The 22,508-nt window shown below is 38.6% G+C and overlaps 1 protein-coding gene across 6 annotated transcripts in view; it reads left to right on the plus strand.

Annotated features, from left to right (window-relative positions):
- The window catches only part of scap (SREBF chaperone), a 29,357-nt gene that overhangs the window by 1,425 nt on the left and 5,424 nt on the right, over positions 1-22,508 (plus strand). The window contains exons 1-18 of one of the 6 annotated variants that reach the window (XM_017309704.2): positions 861-1,072; positions 1,180-1,393; positions 3,162-3,362; positions 6,514-6,631; positions 7,754-7,911; positions 8,281-8,501; positions 9,882-9,987; positions 10,727-10,899; positions 12,207-12,333; positions 14,748-14,860; positions 14,948-15,042; positions 15,157-15,255; positions 15,477-15,689; positions 16,427-16,806; positions 17,463-17,612; positions 19,524-19,725; positions 19,818-19,933; positions 21,696-22,227. In XM_017309704.2, the coding sequence (XP_017165193.1) occupies positions 1,218-1,393; positions 3,162-3,362; positions 6,514-6,631; positions 7,754-7,911; positions 8,281-8,501; positions 9,882-9,987; positions 10,727-10,899; positions 12,207-12,333; positions 14,748-14,860; positions 14,948-15,042; positions 15,157-15,255; positions 15,477-15,689; positions 16,427-16,806; positions 17,463-17,612; positions 19,524-19,725; positions 19,818-19,933; positions 21,696-22,227 (3,180 nt within the window). In that variant the 5' untranslated portion in view covers positions 861-1,072; positions 1,180-1,217. Of the gene's footprint in view, positions 1-193; positions 391-860; positions 1,394-1,431; positions 1,453-3,161; positions 3,363-6,513; positions 6,632-7,753; positions 7,912-8,280; positions 8,502-9,881; positions 9,988-10,726; positions 10,900-12,206; positions 12,334-14,747; positions 14,861-14,947; positions 15,043-15,156; positions 15,256-15,476; positions 15,690-16,426; positions 16,807-17,462; positions 17,613-19,523; positions 19,726-19,817; positions 19,934-21,695; positions 22,228-22,508 lie in introns of those variants that run through there. The other 5 variants (XM_008430898.3, XM_008430897.3, XM_008430900.2 and 2 more) reach the window with 5 other exon arrangements.

Raw genomic sequence — 22,508 nt, forward strand, 5'->3', positions numbered from 1 at the left:
GACCAATACAGGAAAAGTCCGCCTGTCTCACATCATTAGTTATTAGGACCTTGTTACTGATTGACAGAAACTTTCCCTCTTCTGCTCGTAAACTGCTGTGTTGCAGCTCATTCACAGGGAGCTTGTCTCTGCGGTTTACAACAGGACTGATGGTCTCCGCTTATCAGCGGCGCATGCTTCGGCATTATGCAACTATGTCACTGAATTTTGATGCAGTTATGCCTGGGAGAATGGATGCAGCCTGAAGCTTTCTGGGATGTCGGTGGTTATTGTTTTTGGCCGTTCGATGCACGTCATGCACGATGCTTAACGGTGCTTCGACATGCCGCTGCAATCAATGAAACCTGGGGCGGCTTTCAAATTGGGCTTTTTTGGAAGGGTTGAAAAGAGGTAAGAATTTTAACTTTCTGCCCAACTGTTTTATTTTAAGATTTCCCTTTGGTTGAGTTCTCTTTGCTGATGTGTTGTTGTAAAGCTCACCAACTCTCCACCTAATGGAGGTCATTCAGAGCCAAAATGAACTTTATTAATGTAGATAAAAACTTTGTTGGACAGAGACATGGTAAAAAGTTTCTGTCTAAAGGATTTCTTTTGAAATTTGCAGACTTTTTGCTTTAAAGTTTTCCAAAGTCTTTCTGATTATCACCTGCCAGAACGGCTGAAGAGAACACAAACCCTCCATTGTGGGGCTGCTGCCTACCAACACTTTGCTGTTGGCCGTTGTCCAGTGGCCACTTTCTTTGTTGCGCTGGTGTTTGTAAAGACTCCTTCAGCCTTGCCATGCTTTTAGGGCCGCAATGTCTTGGAATTCTTGGCCTGAGAGCTGCGACCCAAGTAGGAGTGAGTGCAATGGGAGGTGGCCACAGCCGGGCCTGCACCCGGCTCGCCGAGTTTCCGATCAGCTCAATCCCGGATTAGTTCACTGACGGAGATGCTGCTGATCCCTTTTGCCGAATCAGGCCTTGCTGCTGCAACAACGTAACCCTGCAGTCCTCGGCGAGCTGAACTGACAGTTGAAAGATGGAGTGAATGCCTAGCAAGAAGAAATGAGTGGGACTCTGACACTTCTCTGGTAACAGTCTGTGAAGGCTTTACTTCAAACTCCTGTCTTTTGGTTTTGCAGAAGCCATTGTGTAAGCTTGCCGTTGCTGTGTTTACTGTTTGGAGTATTTATAACAGCAGATCAAGAGGCTCCTGGGGAGAATTCCTCCCAGGGAATGTTTCCGTCGCTCCCGGGGGGAAGAGCCAAGCCGTCACAAACTTTGCTTGACTCGAGAAGGCAGCGCTATGTCAACCACAACACACAGATTAGCCTAAAAAATCCCAGCGCTGCCGCTTTCAAGGGCCGTAAACAGGTGGGACCCCGACAGATAAACCGCTCTCCCATCAGCAGGTACTGTCACTGCGGCGTGAAGCTTTTGTGTTTGACACAGTGGCTGGTGTTGTATGGAGGTAAGAGAGAGGGTTAGTGAGAGAGAAAAAAAAATCAATGCCTATGCTGTTGAGATTTCCGTTGCAGCTCTGCTTGTGTTTGCCTGGGAAACTTAAACTCTGATATGAAGCGAGACGACAAACCACCTGTTTGCTGAGGGAACAGACAGGAGCTGAGATTGAGTTGGTACAGGAGGGAAGATGTTTCAGGTCAAACACGCAGAAGGCAAAGATTTCCCACAGCGTTCACCTGTCACTGTTCAGGCTGCTCTCAAGTGAGAATAAAACTGTTTTTATCTCTGGAGCTCAGAGTTGGAGTTTATTATTTTAATATTTGTGCCATTTCTAATTAAATATGTAACAATTTGCTATGCTTTTTTAGTAAATTGTTACCATTCTTACTGAATTTATGCCTCTGAACTTTTATATTATTAGTTTGAAACATTGGTTTTTTTAAATGGTAATTACAAAAAGAAAAAAATTAAGAATATATTAAATATTCAGTGCAGTGTTTTTTTAATAAATAAAAAAAATAAACTCAGGCTACAGCTAACAGTTATTTTTAATTGATTTATTATTTTTAGAATATTTGGCACGTTCTGCACATTTTTGTCTAACTCTGTTAGTGTTTTTTATACAATATAAATACATTAAAAGTTGCAAACTAAACAATTATTTGATTCCTTTTCCTGTATAAGAAAATAAACAATTTATTTCCTAAAATGCAATAACACGACAGTCCTTTTGATCATTTGTAGCAAAAGATGCATCTGCAGCTAAAAAATACTTCAAACATCAGCGTGTGAAAAGCTCAGCCCTTTTTTTTTTGCCTTACATCAATACAGTGTACGGCTGACTTCTGATTATTTTTTTATTTAACAGATGAATAATTGGATAGCAAAAGGTGCAAAAAAAGAAATTATTTAGAGACAAAAGTATTTTTTTTAATCTTAATTGAAAATTAATATATTTTTGCCCTAATTACTGCTCTGAATATGCTCTTTCTCCAAATGGCTTTTTTGAGTCTTTATACTCCAGTTAATGATTAATCAATTACTAAATTGGTTAAATATTGTCTTAATAATTGATTCATCATGATTAACCCGGTTAAAGTTGTCAGCCCTAAAATAATCAGACTTATTCATTAATTGTCCTGAATGTTTTGGTAATGTCTGAGCTGTTTGGGAGAACACACAGCAGTTAAGTGTGTACTCCCCTTTTTTCCTTCCTGCTAACATGGAAACACACCCAGAATGTCTTCCAAGAAAATGGGCTTGTAAGTGTTGTTTTCCTCCAGGTGTGGATGGTTGGAGTTGGATGTTTTCTCCAGTGGGGAATGTGCCCACACCTTTTTGGCTTCTGAAAGAGTTGTGTGTTTAACGCTGTCTAGCATGTGACCACAGTTGGAGCTGGAAAGGAAAACAGATCATTTTTTCAGTCGCCACCATGTTTGCTAATGGAGTGGGAGTGTAAAGTTGGTTTGGTGTTGAAGACGTCACAGTGTCTTTTTCTGTAAATGTAGTATAGGAATTTCCCTTATAAGAACCGACATGAATCATGCATATCGCTTCTTCTGGAGTTTCGCAACAAAATCTTGACAAACCCGAAATGTACTTTATATATTTTTCCTCCTGCATTCTAAGAGATTGCCTTGATTTTAGGTTGTTGGTGAGACAAACAAGATATGTTGTAATGTAAACCTGCTGAACTTTTCACATATTTGGACTCAGGTGTCTGGATGCTCCGCGGCGCACCGTCCTCGGCCGCCCTGTGCTTCCCAATGGCCGGGAGTTGACCACAAGCACGAGGATGACGCTGCGCGAGCAGCTGAGAGAGAAGATCTCGGCGGCCTTTTACCGCCACGGGCTGCTGTGTGCCTCCTACCCAGTACCCATCATCCTTTTCACCTCCGCCAGCATCCTCACCTGCTGGTAGGTTCCCCGCGATGAGGCACTTATGCTTCTGTTCTCATTTATTTTATACATCATACTCATTCGGATTTGTAGAAGTATTCATGCCCCTGGAGTTATTTTAACCCCAAACTTCAATGCACTTTGAGATTTTATATACATCATTAACACAAATGGTGTTTTAATTGCGAAATGGAGGAGAAATTCTGCATGGTTTTCAATTTTTATTCACAAATGAAATGCTAACATTGTGGTGTGCATTTGTATTTAACCCCTTTAAGACACTGATAAGCTCATGACTCACTTCATGACACACGGTGGTGGGAGCATTATGCTGTGGGAGTGATTTATTTATTTTTTTTCACAAGCATCCTGGGGACGGATGAGTCATAATACAAGAAGAAAAGCTTGTTAGGTGCTGCAAAAGACTTGATGCTGCGGCAGAGATGACAACATTTAAGAGCAATTGACTTCATTGAAATTCACTGCAGGAGCTTCGGGATTTTTATTTGAAAGAAAATGTTAAAACAGTCAATTTTTTTTATTTCTCACATTCTTCCATTCTGCTATATGTTGGTCTATCACATTGGTGAGAAATATTCTCACCAATGTGGTTGTACCTGTCAAAGTGTGAAATAGTCTTAAGAGGCGCTGTATGCTTTCTGCTTTTCACGTTTAACAAACATGAGTTAAACTTTTCTCTGTGCTTTTTATAGATCAGAACTTTTTTTATTTATGTTTTTGCTGATTCATAATTTTTGTTTTAGGCAATTCATTATTGGACAAGTACTCTGGACTAAAAAATACGTTATGAAGAGGGAGAAAAATGTGATTATAAATCACATTTATAATAAATTGCAGGATCATAAATGGGGAAAAAAGTGACTTACACTCTGGAAAATATTGTAGTTTAAAGTGTGTTTGTTTATTTTCATATTAAAAGAGCAGGATGTCTGTGTATCCTGAAAGTCTTAAATTCATTTATCTAAAATTAAGGCCTTAAAATAGCTGAAATCCATAAGTTGTCCTGTAATATGTCAATGACAAGTCTTAAATTTTGTCTTGATGGAACTATTTAATCTCCTATTTCTATGTATGTGTTTATCTTACAGGATTTTTTGTCAGACTAGAGTTAAAGACACACTCAGACGTCCTCATTGTGTTTTGTGACTCGAGGCTAATTAATTTACTGCTAACATACTCTTGCTAGCTAGCTAGCTAGCTTTTTTATGACCATCATGGGTATGTGCAAATTTATCGCCAATTGGCTGGAAGAGTTTTAAGATTTCTGTAGAGATATAGGTCTTAAATTCCACTCATTATGATCTTAAAAAGTCTTAAATTTGAGTTGGTAAAACCTCCAGAAACTTTGTTAATGATTCTTGTTTTAAGCAATGCTTGTTTTGGACAAATAGTTTACAGAGTGTTTATTTATATTCCATGCTGAAGGATGGTCTCTTTCATCTTACGATGATGTCTCCCTTGTTTTCAAGTGCGGCTCTTTTAGACGTTATCAACACCTTTTCATCTACGGCTGTTTGAAAACTTTAGGTTCAGACTTGCTCCGTTCTCGCAGAACTTGGACTTTGCTCTGACTTTTGTGATAAATATTTTGGAGACTCGTTTTTGACATGCGGCCTCCAATAACACATGAAAGGTGAGCAAAGTTGTCATACAGTGTGGACTCACTGAACTGCACAGAATAAAGAGAAGATTTGGCTGAGTTCAAGGCCATCTGTACACACATACCAGCTCCCCCACTGGCAGCACCACCGCTCACTTAACACGTGCACATACAGTGTCTGCTCTTGCTAAATAAGTGGCCCAAGGAGAGGACATAGGTCAGAGACTTGCTTGGGCCCCATCAGTGCAGGGATTGTAAAACAGTCGCGTCAATCTAAAACACACTCATGCACCTGCTGCGTGTTCGCCCTGCAGCACGCTGCGGCAGGGTGCTGGCTGCCACCCGAGGGGAAAGCGAGGGAGGAAAAGGCTCATCGACGGGGCTGTTAAAGGCAATGCTGGGGCTGTGAGAAAGTGGCCCTGCGAGAATGGGATGCCTGTCTCTCCATCTGCCTGACAGGAGGGGGTTTGGCCAAACACAAAAGAAGCTTTTGTGTTGGTACAGTGACCTAGAAGCACCGGAGGAGGCCATGGAAAGCTTAATGGAGGAAGGGGGATGAAAGAGGGAGAACAAATACTTTTAAAGGAGTAAAAAATATTTGGACAAGAGCACATCATGCACTTTCAGGGAATGCATGGATCCTCAGTATTAATCAAAACGAGTGAATCAGCAAACTGAGATCTCTCTGTCTCGTTTCAGCAGCGCCCAGTTAGTGCACATAAACTAACTCTGCAAGAAAGACTAATTGATTCAGGCAGAAAGCCCTCAGTTTTATTTTTAACTTGAGAACGCCACTTTGAGTCATGTTAGGACTGAGAGAAATTAAAGACTGGCGATGATGTCACTAAGCCTGTCATGATAAAAAAAAAGTCTGAATGATAAATTCTCCGAGATATTATTGTGGTAAATGATGATAATGTCATTTTGAGACCACTTTCAACTATTCTAATAATGATAATGACATTTTAATGCAAGTATACACTCTCAAAGGTAAAAAAAAAATTTTCTAAAGAACATCTAACACTGGAACTGCAAAACACTTTAAATATCCAAAATAAACAACAACAATAATTAAAATGAATTATGAAGTCCCCCCCTCTGAGTTTTTCTACTTGTCTCAAATCTGAATCTCACACACATCTCCTTTCATCATCCACAGCTCAGTACTGGCAGCATTTTTCCTGTTTTATTGATGTAAGCACAAGCAGGACAATGTTGCCTCCCACACAGGCCCAGGCATGTAAATGGTGTTGACTCTTGATTGAGATGGACCAACCTAGTTGTAGGAGAAAAATGAAACAGTTCCCTCTTTATGAACTGGGACTAGCAGGAAAAGCCAGAGGTGCCGGTTTCATCTTTACTGAGGATGTTTATCAGCCACAAACAAGGAAACACCCAGATTCTTCATGACTGTCGGTTCTTTGTGACTTTCTTTGTGGCCTCTTACAGTGAACCGGTTCATTGATTGTATTATTCTAATAAAATATTTGACATATATTGTGAAAACACATCCGGACTCAGGTAGATTCTCTGTTGTCGTTCTGCCAGCTATCCATTGCTGAGGCTTCCCCTGCCTGGGACGGGTCCTGTGGAGTTCACCACAGGGGTGCGAGACTACAGCGTCCCTCCCCATGAGCCTCTGGGAGACCTAGAACGACCAGACTGGGTAAGAGATTAGAGGTCACACATGTATTTAAGGTCTGCAACTACTGATTGTCTTAGTAATTGATTAATATGACAATTGGATAAAATAATTGGCACATTCTGTTTTTTATTTAAGCGTCAGTCTTTTTTTAATGCAATATTAGAAATACATTAAAAGATTAAAGTAAACAATTCAATTCATTTTTTTTAAATAGAAAAGAAAAATTTTTGTTTCCTGAAACGCAATAATATATAATTTCTTATAAAAAATCCTTAATAATTTGTAACATAAGATGCATCTTCAGCTAAATAAATGCTTTTTACATCAACATGTAAAAAGTTCAGCACTTTCTGCTTGACTTAACACCAATACAGTGTAGAGCTGATCTGTTGACTGAATTTCTGATTAATCAAATAATAATTGGATAGCAAAAGTAGCTTAAAAGCTTAATATGGCTTTTTTACTGAATTTGAACCCTGGTGAAGCTAAAACTATACTACTTGAGAAGGTTTGGGGAGAACATATTTACAGACAAAGCGGATATATATATATATATATATATATAATTATTATTATTATTATTTTTTTAACAATGTGTCACATAAGATTTCCACCACAGTTTAAAAACAAATAAGAAAAAAAATGCATGGTTTTTATATTTCAGAAATAAAATCTGAAAGGTGTGGTGTACAAATGTGTTTTACCACCTTTTTTCTGTTTTCTCCCTAAATAAAAAACTCTGTACCTGAAAGACTAACACTGCACATAACACTCTGATCCTACTGCAGTTCTGTGGCAGTATCATGTGAACTGAAAAGATCCAAATCTCCTGCAAGACTTTAAAGCCAGTTCTTTTAGATGTTTTTTTTAAAACATGCAAGTATTGTTTTCAGGGCTTAATAGAAATACAAAAACCATGAGTCGTTTTGCTTCTCATTAGCAATTATGCTCTACTTTTTGTACCTAATTGTTCATTTGTCACGTAGAAATGTTAAAAATTTTAAGTTTCTGCAATGCAGGATTCATGTAACTGAACTGTATACATGCAAGATTCTTACCATCGAGATTAATTTCAGAAAAAAAAGCCTGACAGGAGTTATACTTCCTATGAAGGAGTCACCTGTGTGTGTGTTTGTGCTGTAGTACCACGGGCCTCCGGTCGCCTACATCCAGCAGGTGTTGGTGAAGGCAGCCGTGTCTCCGTGGGACAGCAGCCTCGTGCCGGTGGACGTGTTTCGGTCGCCTCTGGGGAAAGTCTTCAGTCTGCTGGAGGAGATTCGCAACCACGTCCACACCGATGGGTAAACACACCTGTTACACCAACAGTTTGTTGTTTTTGTGATGAACCGGCCTCCTCACGTTTTGCAGGAGGCCAAACAAACTGCTGACCTCAACCTGATTTGCGTCAACAAGAAAGGAAAACATCCATGACCTTAAAAAGAAAAGAAAAAAAGAGAAACTCTTTCACTTGTTTGGCAGCTGCGCTGTGCAAGCTCTGATGTGCACTGATATGTACGTCAGGCTCTGGTTTGCTGATGATCTGGGATGTTTTTCAGCATATGGAAAGGCATATTTTCTTATCATAACATTAAATACTAATCCTGAGTCCCTTTAATTTCTTTTTTTAACGTTTCCAATCACTTTTACCTTCTGGGTTCTTCTCCTTCCAGCTCTGGCATTCGAAGCCTGGAAGCTCTATGTCTCCAGGTGACAGACTTGTTTCCAGGGTTACGGCGGATGCAGTCAGTGCTGCCAGAACACGGCTGCCTCCTCGTCTCTCCTGGCAACTACTGGCAGAACCAGCGAGACCTGTTTGACTCAGACTCGGACCTCCTCAAGACCATTCAGAAACACGAACCGAAAGGACTGCACACCTCAGCGACACTGCGAGGTAGAAACTCTGCTGATGATTGATGATTGTGCAGGATGGATGCAGAGGGAGACGGTTAAACCTAGAACTCCAGCCCATCAAGTTGTTGTTCTCACTTTTTTTAACCCCTTAATGTTATCACATTGCATGTAAACTTCATTGCATTAATTTGGAATTTCTTTGCGATAGCCAATACAAAGTAGTGCATTTTTTTTTTAAAGTGAAAGGAAAACTACATGTTTTGTTTTAACTTGCTTGGAAATAAAAATCTGAAAAGTGTGTCATTTGGTCTTTGTGATGCCGTCTGTTCACTAATGTTCTTTAACTAAACCTCTGAGTTCATTAGCTGCGTTTCAATTATAAATGTTGTCAAAATGTTTCGCAGTTGTGGTGTTTCCTTAAAATAAGAAATGTAATTAAAATCACACGTAAATATGTTTGGTCATGCGATAACTTATTAAAAAACATGCTGCGCCATGATCCTCTGGTTGTTGATCACATGACTCGTGTGATGGTAAAAAAGTGTTTCCATTGCAGTTTTGTGAAATACATTGATTTTGTTCCAGCTGAAACACCACCACATCTTGGGGCAAAAAACCTTTGATTAAAAAATGCAAGTTTTTTCAATATTGTGGTATTTGCATTAAGGAAATCTATTTTTGTAATTCCAATTTATATAATTATTGTATTATTGGAAACACATCTATTGAGTCACTTTCTTTAGATTGAGATAAGAAAATGATTAACCTTTGGTTATAGTTGATTGTACGCATTGATTTCATTTGTAAGAGTTTTGCAAAATATTGATGATTATATAGTTATTACTCTATGTTGCTGAAATTCTTAAAAAATACATTAATTTATGTCTTTATAATGAATGCAAATGGCAAATCAGACAGATTTTTAAAAAGTGTGCTTTTTGCAAAGATAGTTGCTTAATTTAGCTTGTTAAACCCAAACTAAATCTCAAATGTAATGCTCTTTCAAATGATCTTGGATCACCTATTGTAAGTCGCTTGTGAGCAAAGATTAATCAAACTAATGAACTAAAAGGCTTTTATGCTGACTTTGCACAAGCAGTTTAATTTCTATGGACCTTATATTAATGTATCCTAGCATATTGTCCCACCTCTCCATCCAAGCGTAACTGTTTTATATGACATCAACATGTACCAAACGCTGGTGTGTTTTGGGCTTATACAGCAGTAATAAATGATCTCATACTAGTGAGGTTCATGGTGGTTGTGTCACCTATAATCCTGACAACCGAGGAGTGACTCCTGATCACACTGAAGTCATTTGTCTGACACGTGGTCTGTGGCCACAACGTAAAAATGTAATTTAGGGCAATTTGCTGCAGTTTTGGGTTAAAAAAAATAATTCAGTCTTTGTGTGTTTCAGACCTGCTGTTTGGCGTCCCTGGAAAGCACACAGGAGTCAGTCACTACAACAGGAAGAGAGTGGTCACATACACAATCACTGTGGTTCTTTCTAACTATGATGCAGGGTGAGTTGAAAGGCAAAGAAATGAATCAATTTCTTTGGATGGTATTTTTAATACTTTAGACATTTAGACAGTCATGAATCCTCCTGACTGGAATATCAATGTTTTTAACATAAGAGTTTTCTCCTCTTAGGATTTAATGCCACATTAATTCAGAAACACCTGTTGATATAAAGCGTGAATGTTCTGTATAATTTAAATGTCAGAGGATTCCAAGGCCTTCTCTGCTTAAAACTGCTGCATAATTGTTCTTACTGAAAGGAAATTATTAAACCACTGCAAATGTACAAGTTGAGACCAAAACATACTGACTTTATGTGCGAGTTCTGTTTTTTTTTTTTATCAGGTTAGATGTAATAACTGTGTACAATTTAATCCTTTTGGACCCAAAGCTGCTTGATTGCTTGATATATTCATAGGAACTAGACCAGAATTTAGCTTTGAAAGAAGATACAGTTATAATGTTGTGTTTACTTTTATATGTGGTGACTTGTCACGTGTTGCTCATCAGTTGTAGGTCCTCCCAATTGCATTTAAACACCTAATTATTTAAAAGCATTCATACTTGCACCCTGCTGTGATTCAGATATACGTATTAGCGTGTTGAGTAACAATAATATACAAAAAAATATTCAAATTTGGTCCCTTATAAACTGAATCGAGGGAAAACTGCTTTTGTACACTCCTTTGCACTTTTTTTGTTTTGTTTAATTATCGTCACGTTGTTCGTGTGTGTGTTCAGCTTTCTGAGTAGCTTACGGACTCGTCTGAAGCAGCTTCACCCATCGGCCAACTGCAGCCTGAGAGACGACCACATGGTTCACATCCACTTCAAGGAGGAGATCGGCATCGCTGAACTGATTCCCCTCGTCACCACGTACATCATCCTTTTCGCCTACATCTACTTCTCCACCCGTAAGTCTGCGCTGCGCGTCCGTCCTGCGTCTTTGATCCATTTTGGCTCCACTCTGTGTTTATTTTTTTGTAAAGCGTACATTCAGACCCGTGGCCGCTGTGCCTTTGTTTGTGCACGTTTGTTTGAGTGCCAAGGTTGTTCCTGTCTGGCACAGGGATTATCCTCACACTGGAACATTGCACACCTCTGTAAGAATGCAGTAAGCAAACCTCCAGCAGCTTCCAGGGAAAACATTACTTCAGAGTACAAACATAAGCACTCAAGACAAAGATTTAATTCAAATTCAATGAGTTAAAAGACATTTTCCCCCTTTTTAAAAGTAGTTTTTCCAAATGTTTCCAAACTGCATATGACTGCAGTCTTTATTTACTGTATGTCAGTAATCCTTTTTGATATCCTCCTATTATGTTAATAACATCTACAAAGCTTTATTAGCCTGTTTATTCTTAAAACAGCAGGTTTCTTTAACTTTTTTGAGGTATTTACTTTGGTTCAAAACAGGCACACAGTGTTCATTATTTGTTTACATACTTGCCTTTTTTAACCTCTTTTGTGATATTGAGATCTCAACTCTGTCTTGAAAGGATATCTGGGAAATGTAGTAAAAATAAAGATAGGAATAAATTACTGTTTAAATAGTTTAGCAACACTTAAACAGTTATCTAGAGTTTTTTTAAAGGAACTTTAAATTAATTCAGCAGTTTGACGGTTTCTTGGTTTACATTTTGTCTCACTACATATAACCTTTATTTGTTTTCAGGCAACTTTGCCCTCTGAAGTATTTTTTTTTCTTCATTCATTCGTTAATTGGTATTTGTGGTTTTTCTTGTTTTTTTTTCATCAGTCAATAAATTTCAGTTTTTGTTTTACTCAATCATAACAGAAAATTCAGTTTTTGTTATGATTGAGCACAGCCAAAGAAGATGAAATGTAAATATTTGGCTAGTTGACATTTTGCCTTGCTTAATGTAAACTTGGGATAAAACAATTTGGATTAGAAATTGGTTACATTTTCAGTTAGTCAGAGGGAAATAAAGGCTTTTTTTAATGCTATTGCAGGTTTGAAGTTGTGGAAGAAAGAATTGATAGCTACTGCTGTGCTAAGCAATAAAATATAAAAATCTTTATTAAAGATTAGTTGTTTTAATTAAAGGTTAACTGTGCATGCAACTGTGCTGTATGGTTTGCAAAATAATTCTAGCCATGCTATAATGAATATAATGCTAATGTGTCCATCAGATATTGGTAGCCAGAAGGCAACAAAGGGATAACAGTTAATCAATCTCCTCCTCCTCCTTCCTTGCAGGTAAGATCGACATGGTGAAGTCTAAGTGGGGCCTGGCTCTGGCTGCTGTGGTCACCGTCCTCAGCTCCCTGCTCATGTCTGTGGGACTGTGTACGCTGTTTGGCCTGACGCCCACGCTGAACGGAGGGTAGGAGTGCCCACATTTTTCTCATGCTTTGTTAAGATAAAGTAAAAAGGTTTGGTTTGTCCTCCACCACCAGACATGATTGGTCAGAATTCAACAGTTTTTCCATCAGTTTTCACACTTTATGGTTTGGAGAGATTTCTTCAAACCCAGCACTTTTTTTTTGTTTTCAATAAAGGGTTCAAAAAGCCGCTGAAAGGATCTAAATGAAATTTAGGATGATTTGTTTAAATTGTACTTTATGACAGTGAGTAAAACTCCCATGTTGTTCATATTTGATATCACACACTGAAATCACGACTTTTAGTTTCTGTACTGCTGTTAGAACAATACAATGGAATCCCCTTCATGTTATTTATTTACCTCAGTATGTATTGAGGTAAACATTTACTCCCCTAGGAGACTGTTAGCTTTATTATCTGTTGCCTTATTCTGCTTACTCACTTGCATTGACACACAACCGACACACATGCATCAGACTTCCTGTTTCCTCCACGCTGATTTCAGACTGATGTCTGTTAATGTTTATAAGCAGAACTCAAAAGTCAGTGTGTCATTGTTGATAGGACAGGAAACGCTGGGAGTGGAAGCGGGTTGGACGACTTCAGAGGGAGGAGATCTTGTCTGGTTGACGTTAACTGGTTCGTCCAATCATTTGAGGATTATTAAAGAGCTGACATCGTGGCGTGACAATGGCACCCTGGTGTTCAACCACTGCCTAAGATCCACGCATGTCTGCCGAAGGCTGTGCTCATTATGGGTGGGCTTGCACAAACAAATCCAGGGCAACACCAACTTACCAAACTGTTCAAACTGGAAGATCCATATTTTTAAAAATATTGACTTTTTCTATGCTCAACTGATCCACTATAATTTTTTTAATGTTTTTTGTTTGATTAATAACTCAAAAGATGCAACTTTGGCTGGTGTGAACTCTGCTTAGTCATGATTGACTTCATTCACACTGGAGGCTACAGAACTTATCCCGCGTGTGTGCGTGTGTGTGTGTGTTTATGTGTGTGATGTAATATGTAGAGCTGCTGACTCCTCTGTGACCCAGTTATACACTTACCTCCAAAGCTCCTGCTTATCGGTACTCTCACACTAATCTCTCGTCACTTTGTAATGGGAGGAAATTCCCTGCAGGCATCAATTAGTTTCTAACAAAATGTTCAGATTGGCTGTTTTAATGAAGAAAACTTCTCTCAGAAAAATCCCTTTGACAAACAGATTTTATTGCAGTTTGTGTGAGCGTTCTCATTTTTATGACATGATTTTGATGTTAACCATTTTTTATGGTGCATGAGGATTATATTTATTTGGCTTGTGGTTGGTTTTCTTATGTGTTTACAACTAATTGAAGAGGCTTATCTTGTGGACCAGATAAATCTGATGAAGGTGGATTATTCAGGTGCTTATGTCACGTGTATTTTATAGTTTATGATAGCTGCATTCACTTTCATATCCAAAGTAGGTCTGGGCAATAAATTGATCTCATTGATTCATTGAATTTTCTGTTTATGAAGATTACATTTTTTTATTTTTGTTTTTTCACCAATGCACACTTTGGATCTTCATGGCTCAGAGTTATATCAGCCCTCCCATTGCATGCTATCTTGTTTAACAAACATGTTTTATAGCTTATATTTACTTCAAGTTTAAATGTAGGTCAACTTCCAGAAGGGATAATTGAAATGCAAGCAAGTGATATTTATTTGTAAAGCAGATAGCCCGGCCTAATCTGAAGTGAAGAAATATGTGTAGAAAACATTAAAGAAAGCATCTGAGTACAACCATAAAGTTGCCTAAGGCTGATTACAGCCTTCATGAGGCAGAGATAAGGAGGCGGATCATTCTGGTCTGTAATTATTTCAACATGAATAACATCTGGGGTCAGAGTGTGAAATTCAAAAAACAGAAATTCTAACATCGTCCAGGCAGATGTTATTTCTGCTCCTGTCCTGAGCAGCTCTGTTAATCGTGTTCCAGCACATTTCTTCCCACAACTTAATAACCAAAATGCTTTGTTGGCAGAAGTGAATAGAAGCAGCTGAAAATCAGTTAAAATTGTAATTTTCACAATGTAATATTTTAGACATCAAACTCTTATCAGTCTGATTACAGTTTATTTTAACATGTTCCATATCTGCCAGGAATGGAAACAAAATAAAATATTACACATTTTGTTGAAAGGGGAGTCAGACATCCAGGAGAAACATCTTCAGAGAACTTGCATTCAGCTCAACATGTACGATGTGATGTCTGTATGCTAACGGTGTTTATGAGGTTAGAAACGGGTCTTTGTCAGTCTGAAGAGTTCCTTTAAATGCTTTGACAATGCTGCAAACGCCTGTTGTGATTTCTTTAAGATTCTTTCTGACTCATATTTGGTTAATGTACCTTTTGTTTCCTTGCAGTGAGATCTTCCCTTACCTTGTTGTTGTGATCGGCCTGGAAAATGTGTTGGTGCTCACCAAGTCTGTAGTTTCCACACCCGTTGACCTGGAGGTCAAACTTCGAATTGCTCAGGGTAAGGTTTTCACCCAGTCATCTTTTTAGGATTCACTGGGATTAAAAACATGTTGTACACTTTATGTTTTGTCCTTTGCCTCACTAGGCCTTAGTAATGAGAGCTGGTCTATCATGAAGAACATGGCCACTGAGCTGTGCATCATCCTGATTGGATATTTCACCTTGGTGCCAGCTATCCAGGTTGGAGAAATTTGCTTTAATCATTGCATCATGAGAAAAACATGATTCTGTCTATAAAAAAAAGATAAAGTTAAAGAATATAAAGTGATGTAAACTAATTTTTGTCTTATGCAGGAGTTTTGTCTTTTTGCCGTCGTGGGGCTCGTTTCTGACTTTTTCCTGCAGATGTTTTTCTTCACTACAGTCCTGTCTATAGATATTCGACGTATGGAGGTAAGACTTGCATGAAAAAACAAACATTTAATAAGAAAACATATTTTTTTTACTTCTGAGAAGGAATCCTATTTCAGATACAACCTAAGTTACATTAGCTTTTTTCATACGAGGGTAAACAACTGTGTGTAGCGAATAAATAGTAATCAAGAAATTGGTGATTTACTTCCTATGCAACTTTAGTGAATGTAATATTAAAAATTAATCTAAATTAATTACAGCTGGCTGACCTGAACCGCCGGCTTCCCGCCGAGGCCGGCCTGCCTCCATCAAAACCGGGACCCCTGCGAACACGAGAGGCCCCTCCTCCACCTCGGCCCTCCCCCCACACAATCACCCTGCAGACCCCGGCCTTCAGGAACCTGAGGCTCCCTAAAAGACTGCGTGTTGTGTACTTCCTGGCCCGCACACGCCTGGCCCAGCGCATCATCATGGTGAGTCAGCTCATCTCTTTATGCTACGTATGTGTTCTGACTGGTTTTAGTTTTTAAATTAAGTTTTAAGTCAATTTATTATTTGGCTGGTTGCTTTTTTTCTATTAAGCCACTATAGTAGCTAAAGTTGAACTTTCGGAGATGTTTGTTCTGTTTCTAAGGTCAAAGGTGTTTATTTTTACTTTCTCTTTGAGAAACTAACTCTAAAGGTTGAGGATTCAAAATCATAAAACGTCCTTCATACCAAGTGTTTTACAGTGTTTTTATAAGATTAGACAATGTCCTGAAGTGGCTGGAGTTTGACTAATGTAGCTCCTCCTCTGCCTGCTGCTGCGCTCTGCTGGTCAGCTGGTTGAAAGCAGGTTTCTATACGTTTTCCTCACTTAAAAGGAAGACAAAACCAACTGACTCCAAACACGCTGCCTATGAAGACTACTGGATTTTACTACATTTGTTCTATTATTCTATATTTTTAATTAAATAAAAATATAGTTATGTATCATAATAAAAAGGCCAATGAAAAAATGTAGGTAAAATAACATTTTTGGTTATTTCTATCAGCAGCTGGATATTGACTTTTTCTGGCTTAAATTAAAACAAATAATTTTTTATATTTTTTCTAGTTTCTAATGTCAATATTCTGAAATTGTAGTATTTTTATTAAACCATGAGCCCATGGCCAATCCCAACTCAACAGATTCACAAGTTCTAATCTCGTTTTCTCTCCACATTTTCAGGCTGGTACGGTAATCTGGATCGGCATCCTCGTCTACACGGACCCGGCCGGAATCCGCACCTACCTGGCTGCGCAGGTGTCTGAGCAGAGCCCCCTGGGGGACTCCGGCGGAGGCGGTTTAAGCCCCCATCTGGCAGTGGCACCGGTTTTCCGTGGCGGGGATCCTACCAGCACCCTGAGCATCCACCGTGCTCCGGCTCCAACTCCACTACCTGAAAACCAATCACGAGGTCACCTTGGCCCAGCAGGACCTCTTCCCCACGCCCCGCCCTCCGTGCCCCAGATCACCTGGGGGGCCGAAGATGAGGAAGGATGGAGGAGATTGTCTTTTAGGCATTGGCCGTCGCTTTTCAGCTACTACAATATAACTTTAGCAAAGAAGTGAGTATTGCTTCAAATTACGAATTTAGTATTTCGTCTGTAACTCTAAAATAGGAGACTGGATTTAAACGTTTGTTATATTGAACTTTATGTAACTAGTAAAAGATTTGTATATACAAATAGAAAATCAATCTTAGTATACATTGGTTAGGTTTTATTTTCCTTCTGATTTCAGTTTCCAGTTAAATTTATAAACTTTTCTCTAAAATGTTAGCAAAGCGTTATTAGTAACTTTAGTAAAATCACAGCAGTACTTTTATCAAATGACTTGCATTGAAATCACAGTTGGGTCAGATTTTCTCTTTGATTTAAGAACAGGATTATAGTTTTGTTTTTTTGAACAATATTAAAAATGATATAAAATACATTCAAGAAATACATTTTTATTTTGTTACTTTAAGAGTGGATTTTATTATTCTGTATAATGCTTTTTTATTTTAGTAAAAAACAAAAAATGTACCCTAATGTTTTCACAATGTTTGCAAGATGACATTCTTAATAAATCTAACATTACTCACCTTTGACTTTACCATCAAAATTACTTTCAGCTGCTTTTTTTTTGTTTTCAAGAAGACATAAAAAATTAAAACCGTGTCTTTCTTTATTTTAAAATCTAATTTTTGGATCAAAAATGTCATCCTCCTTGTCAATTTTAGGTACATCAGCCTTCTCCCCGTAATTCCTGTCACGATTCACTTGAGCCCCCAGGAGGCCATTGAAACGCGTCACCCTCAGGACACGAGACACCCTCCGCCATCAATCCCTAAAGTTTCTGCAGATATACAGACAGACCTCACCCTCTACAAGTGAGTACTCTGAAATACACAGACTTCTGGTGTATTAAAAGCCACTTTGTTTCCTTTAAATGCATCAGCAAAGAATAGTCTACTTCATTCAGAAAAAGCTTTCTGAATTTATATCAGTTAGACCAAACATGTCTGGAAGTATTTAAGGTGAACCTAGTGGCCACATTCACAGGAAACTGCATGATGAAATAATTTTAAGTCGTATTTATTTATCTAAGAATTGTGTCATATATACAGAATGCTTGTTTACCACATGTAACCCAATTCATATATTTTAAATAATTAGTTGCCTTTGCATTGTACTTTGTGCAAAAGGGCTTCCAAATAATTTTTTTAAGAAACGCTACAGAACCTGAGAAAACCAAAGAGTAACGGACAGTTTTAATATCAGATTTGCAGCCGGTTGACTGGTTGATATCTGAATCTACAGATGGAGCATTCAGGTGTAGAAAAATGTAGCTAATCCTCCTGAGAAAGGATTTCTATGCAGCTGAACTCTGCTGGGTTTTATAGTTTACTGAGATGTTGTACTAAGTTTCAGATTCATCATATAAAATCTACTTTTCTAATTTCAAATTATTATTAGGCTACATTCACAAATTAACGTGTGATTTTACACAGTTCAGTATTTCTATCCAGTCGTCTTTTATCATCTTCTTCATCTACCTTCGCTCCAACAATGTCAGAGTCTGGAGTTGAGTTGTCTTTGTTCTGTGTTATATAAGACATTGTGTTTTCTCCCAACTGCAGTTCACTGGAGTGGAAGCTGATCTTTTCATTTCAGACTGTATGTTAGTTTTCAAATATTTGGGTCAGGGTTGTGACCCTCGCAGTTGGAGCAGAGGCTGTTGAGTTCATCTGACCCTGAAACAGAGAGAAGACCAGTGTGCTAAAGATCGGTGTTGCATAATTTAATGAGGGGCATATCATGAAACCCGAAAAACTTCTTTCTTCTTTTTATAACAATTTTTTATTTTTTTACATTTTTTTTACCACAGGGGGGAATAAGTCGGTAAAATAGATTTAATTCGGCTGGGAGATTCTCTTACTGGGAATGTCTCACACAGATTCCAAGTATTCAAAACAAAACATTTCCGTGTCCTCTTCCCAGATTTCTGGAAAATTGCTGCTGCCCCATGCTGGTAAAGATAAACCTGAGGCGCTGTTGAGATAACATGCGATTTGCTTTGGAGTCGAGTATAAACTGGTTCTTACACAGAAGTGGAATGTGCACTGGTTTCTTTCCAGACATCTGCTTTTACTGGCTCGAATGGTGAAAATAAAGTAAAAATCATGACCTAATTATTGCTATTTATGTCAGTTCTGTTACATTTTTCTATTTTATTTCTCCTTTTCTTAGATGAAGAGTTGAGACCAGATACATTTTATCCCCTCATTAGATTTAAACAAAATAAAACAGAAAACCTTTTTGCATACATTTTTTTTTTTTTTTTCAGAAATAAATGACAAATTGATGACTGTTTCTTTACGGGCCAATAATTGAAAGTTTTAACACTTAGAACTTAGGCTGATTAAAAACTCCCCTTTTCTGTTCTACTTTTTACATATTTAATTCCTGTTTAAAAAAGTCAAATTCAGGTTACTGTAGTTTAGAAAGTAAAATAACCAAATGTTAGGATTCTTCAAGCTCCAAACTTTACATTAAATTGTTGCAAAGCCAATTTTGGTCAAAGAAGGTCATCATTTCATCATCATTTTAACTCCACATTCCTCAGTTGACAGCAGGCGGATTTTCCTTGTCAGGATCTTGTGAAATATGTTTAAGACATAAATATTTCCACTTGTGCAGATATTTATATAATCGCTGATTAGAAACAATTTTTTTAAAATGCGCTCATATTCTGAAAGAGTTTCATCATTTCTGCCGTCTTCTCCCCACTTCCTGTCCAGGGTTGCTGCTTTGGGCCTGGCTGCAGGGGTCCTGCTGGTTCTGCTGCTCTTCTGCCTCTACCGCGTTCTCTGTCCCCGGAACTACGGCCGAAACGGCGTTGCTCACGGGCGTCGGCGACGAGGCGAACTGCCCTGCGACGATTACGGTTATTCTCCACCTGTCAGTGAGATCTCCCCTCTGCTGCTGAGGGGACACAGTATGGTAAGAAGGGCTTTGGAAGACTAATAAAAATGCTTCACGGTATTATCATAAAGCGTGTTTGCAAACATGACTCCACTCGTTGGTTCTTGTAGGACATCGAGTGTTTGGCCAGCGATGGGATGCTGCTGGCCAGCTGCTGCTTGGCGGGACAGATCCGTGTTTGGGATGCCCAGACTGGTGACTGTCTGACGGTCATCCCAAAGCAAGGGTGAGGTCACAATCTGAATTTCTTCTTCAGCTACGCTGCTCTTAGAAGCTGTCCAGACGTTAACCAGTTTGATTATTTACAATTCTTCTATTTGGGACAAGGAAAAGAATGAGACCATTTAGTCTTTTATGAACCTTATCTGCATTTTATGATGCTGTAATAAAAACACAGAGAGGTCAGGTTGACTTTGTAGGAAGGTTCCACGTTGCAGACTTGTAATAATGACTAATATACACCCTCCTGTTCACTGCAGTTCCTCTCTGTGCTCTGTAGCTCTACAAACATGTTTAAAAGTACATTGAACCATGAGATGTCTTTACATTTCTTGAAACAAAAGTGCTTGTAGCAAGTCCTCCAAATGGTTTCCTAACTTGCATTACTGATGCAGTTAAAATGTTTAAATATCATGAAAATATTAGAAAATGGAACCTGCATATTATTTAAATTAGTGACAGAGTAAAATATTTGAAGCCTTTATTATAATTTTTAGAGTTTAGGGTTTACAGATAATGTAAATGTAAATTTTTCACCAAATGTAATGTTATGTCTGACAAATGTAGCTTTAAAATAAATGTTTGTACTTTACTTTAATTGAAGGAGCACTGATAACGTAATGGTAACATTAAACCTTAAATATGAGTTAATTTGTTCATTGGGGATGAAAACGCATGTTAAGAAATCAGTTTTTAACAAAATAACTGGAGTCACTCTTACCGGCAACCCCAACATTTCCTACAAAATGAAAGTGATTAAAATATTTTTTAAATTTATGATTAGCTTTTTTTAAAATTTAATCTGAGTTTTCTGGGAACTAATTAGTAATGCAAGATTCCTGTTTCCAGGGGCATAAATATGGTGTGACATATAAGCATATTTCTCTTTATCGCTACCAATGAGGCTTAATGAGGATCATTTTTATTCATTTTGGCATAACAATCTGCAAAGCTTAATGCTAAAATGTCTCTAACAACCATTATATGCTGTTTTTGGAAAGTGTTTTAACATCACAAATATAAAGATGTGCAGCTTTTTAGACAGTTTATTGTAATTGTGTGCTTTAGTCTGATGAGAGTAACATTGAGCTCTTGATCACTAAACAAAGAACAAACATGTGGTGAACAACTTTATTCTGTCTGCTATGTGCACTAAGGAATCTGTGGGTCATCTCTTCAAAAGTCCCCATAAACTTTACTGCAGTCCATAAATTATTGGAAATGCTAGATTTAAAAAAATAAATAAATGAATTACCCCAAAACAGAAAAAATCTCAACATGAAAACAGTTCGTCACAAAATTAGTGATTTTGTTCAAAACAATAGGTTTTTTCCTGCGCTGAATAAATATTCTCAAGTTAAAAGTTGGTTATTTATATTTGTTCAGTAAGAGATTATTTGCAGGATGCATCAAAATCAGTATTAACCGATATTAGTCATTTTTAACATGTCGGTATTGGTCCGATTAATAAAACTGGGACAAATTAACTGATATTTTTCGCCAGCTTGTTGCTGTTTGTTTTTGGAGGTGGAGGTAAGGAGGTTGATCATGTGACGATAGTGATGCAGCGCATAGTGAAATATATCAAATACTCGGTATAGGAAAATACCATCTCTGCCTGAACAGCGATATTGATATCAGGCCAAGTTTTCACATCAGTGCAGTTTGAAGGCTTTTCCCATCTTACCTCCCATTTATTGTGACCTCTTAGAGGAAGACAGAGGCTGCTCTCTCTTCGTATCCATCTGATTGTTCTGTTTTCTCTGCAGATTAAGACGATGCAGCAGCAGTGGCTGCTGGGAGCAGCGAGACGTCTGGGACACGATGACTGCAGAGTGCGACTGCGCCTGTGAATCTAGAGACCCGAACCTCAGCTGTGACGGGGCATCGGAGGACGACTGCTACCCGCTGAGACGTCGCGCCGCTCCGACCCGGCCGCCTCTCTTCACCGACCAGCCCGACCTGACTCCGCTCATCGACACCAACTTCACCTCCCAGCCGCCCTCCAACCTCGCCACGCCGCCCAGAGAAGGGTTCGACTTCGGAGGGCTGGTGGAGCGCGCCTACATGGAGCATGAGCCTCCGTCGCCGTCTACGTACCCGTCTCCTTCCTCCGCTTCCTCCTCGCCTCCTTCAGCCACACATCTCCAGAGGAGCCTGAGCCTGGGGGACGCATGTGGGCCCACAAACCAGGCTGCCGGGGCTGGGACGCAGTCCGCTGGAGACTGGGAAAGCTCCGTGTGGGCCATGGAGCTGAGAGGGAATCTGATCGCTGCTGGGAGGAGCAGCGGCAAACTGGAGGTGTGTGAAACTAAATTAAATGTTGTTATGGCTCATTTAATTCAAGAGTTATTGTAGACGCTGATGACTGTAGGCAATAAAAATCTCTTGTAGTGTTAACCCTAGTTTTGGGTAGAACATATTTACTGACACAGAATGTTTTGTTTTTTTTTATCTTAAATGTAAATTGTATATATTTATTGTACAGTTTTGGCATGATTAGTGCTCTGAGTGTGTCCTTCAGCACTGGGCCTTCTGCAGTGTCTGTATGCTCCAGTTAACGATGAACCATTTACTAAATT

Source organism: Poecilia reticulata, chromosome 16, assembly GCF_904066995.2.
Source record: "Poecilia reticulata chromosome 16, P_reticulata-male-v2, whole genome shotgun sequence".
In the NCBI taxonomy this organism is placed as follows: Eukaryota; Metazoa; Chordata; class Actinopteri; order Cyprinodontiformes; family Poeciliidae; genus Poecilia; species Poecilia reticulata.